The sequence below is a fragment of the Sapajus apella genome, unplaced genomic scaffold, assembly GCF_009761245.1.
Source record: "Sapajus apella isolate SASKATOON/1434 unplaced genomic scaffold, GSC_monkey_1.0 scaffold5403, whole genome shotgun sequence".
NCBI classification, from domain to species: Eukaryota; Metazoa; Chordata; class Mammalia; order Primates; family Cebidae; genus Sapajus; species Sapajus apella.
The window spans coordinates 4221-4576 of NW_022442327.1; the positions used below are offsets into that span (position 1 = coordinate 4221).

Genomic DNA, 356 nt, shown 5'->3' on the forward strand with positions numbered 1-356 from the left:
CCCCCCCCCGCCGCTCCCCCCTCCGCCACCCCCGTACCGTGGATGAGCAGCGAGAAGTTGCCGTCGTCGAAGGCCGCGGGGTTCAGCTGCAGGCGGCCGCGGTCGCGCGCCTCGTACACGCGCTGCTCGCCCGCCGAGTACAAGTCCAGCAGGCGGCGCGCGGGGCCGCCCCCGGGGCCGCGCAGGTCCCAGTGTAGCACGCGCTGGCGGTCGTGCAGCCGGTCCTGGGTCCACACCATGCGGGGGCTCTGGCAGCGCAGCACGGCCCGGGCGCCCGCCGGCCAGCTCACTGCGGACTCGGACACCACGGAACCGCCGGCTGCGGCGGGCCCCGAGGGCCCTGGTGGAGATGGGGA

The 356-nt window shown here is 77.2% G+C and overlaps 1 protein-coding gene across 1 annotated transcript in view; it reads right to left on the reverse strand.

The window, feature by feature from the left end:
* MXRA8 (matrix remodeling associated 8) overlaps positions 1-350 on the reverse strand; it is a 2933-nt gene extending 2583 nt beyond the window's left edge. Inside the window, exon 1 of the mRNA XM_032273661.1 lies at positions 38-350. Coding sequence (XP_032129552.1) covers positions 38-239 — 202 coding nt within the window. The 5' untranslated portion in view covers positions 240-350. The remainder of the gene's footprint in view (positions 1-37) is intronic.
* Between the last annotated feature and the right edge of the window lie 6 nt (positions 351-356).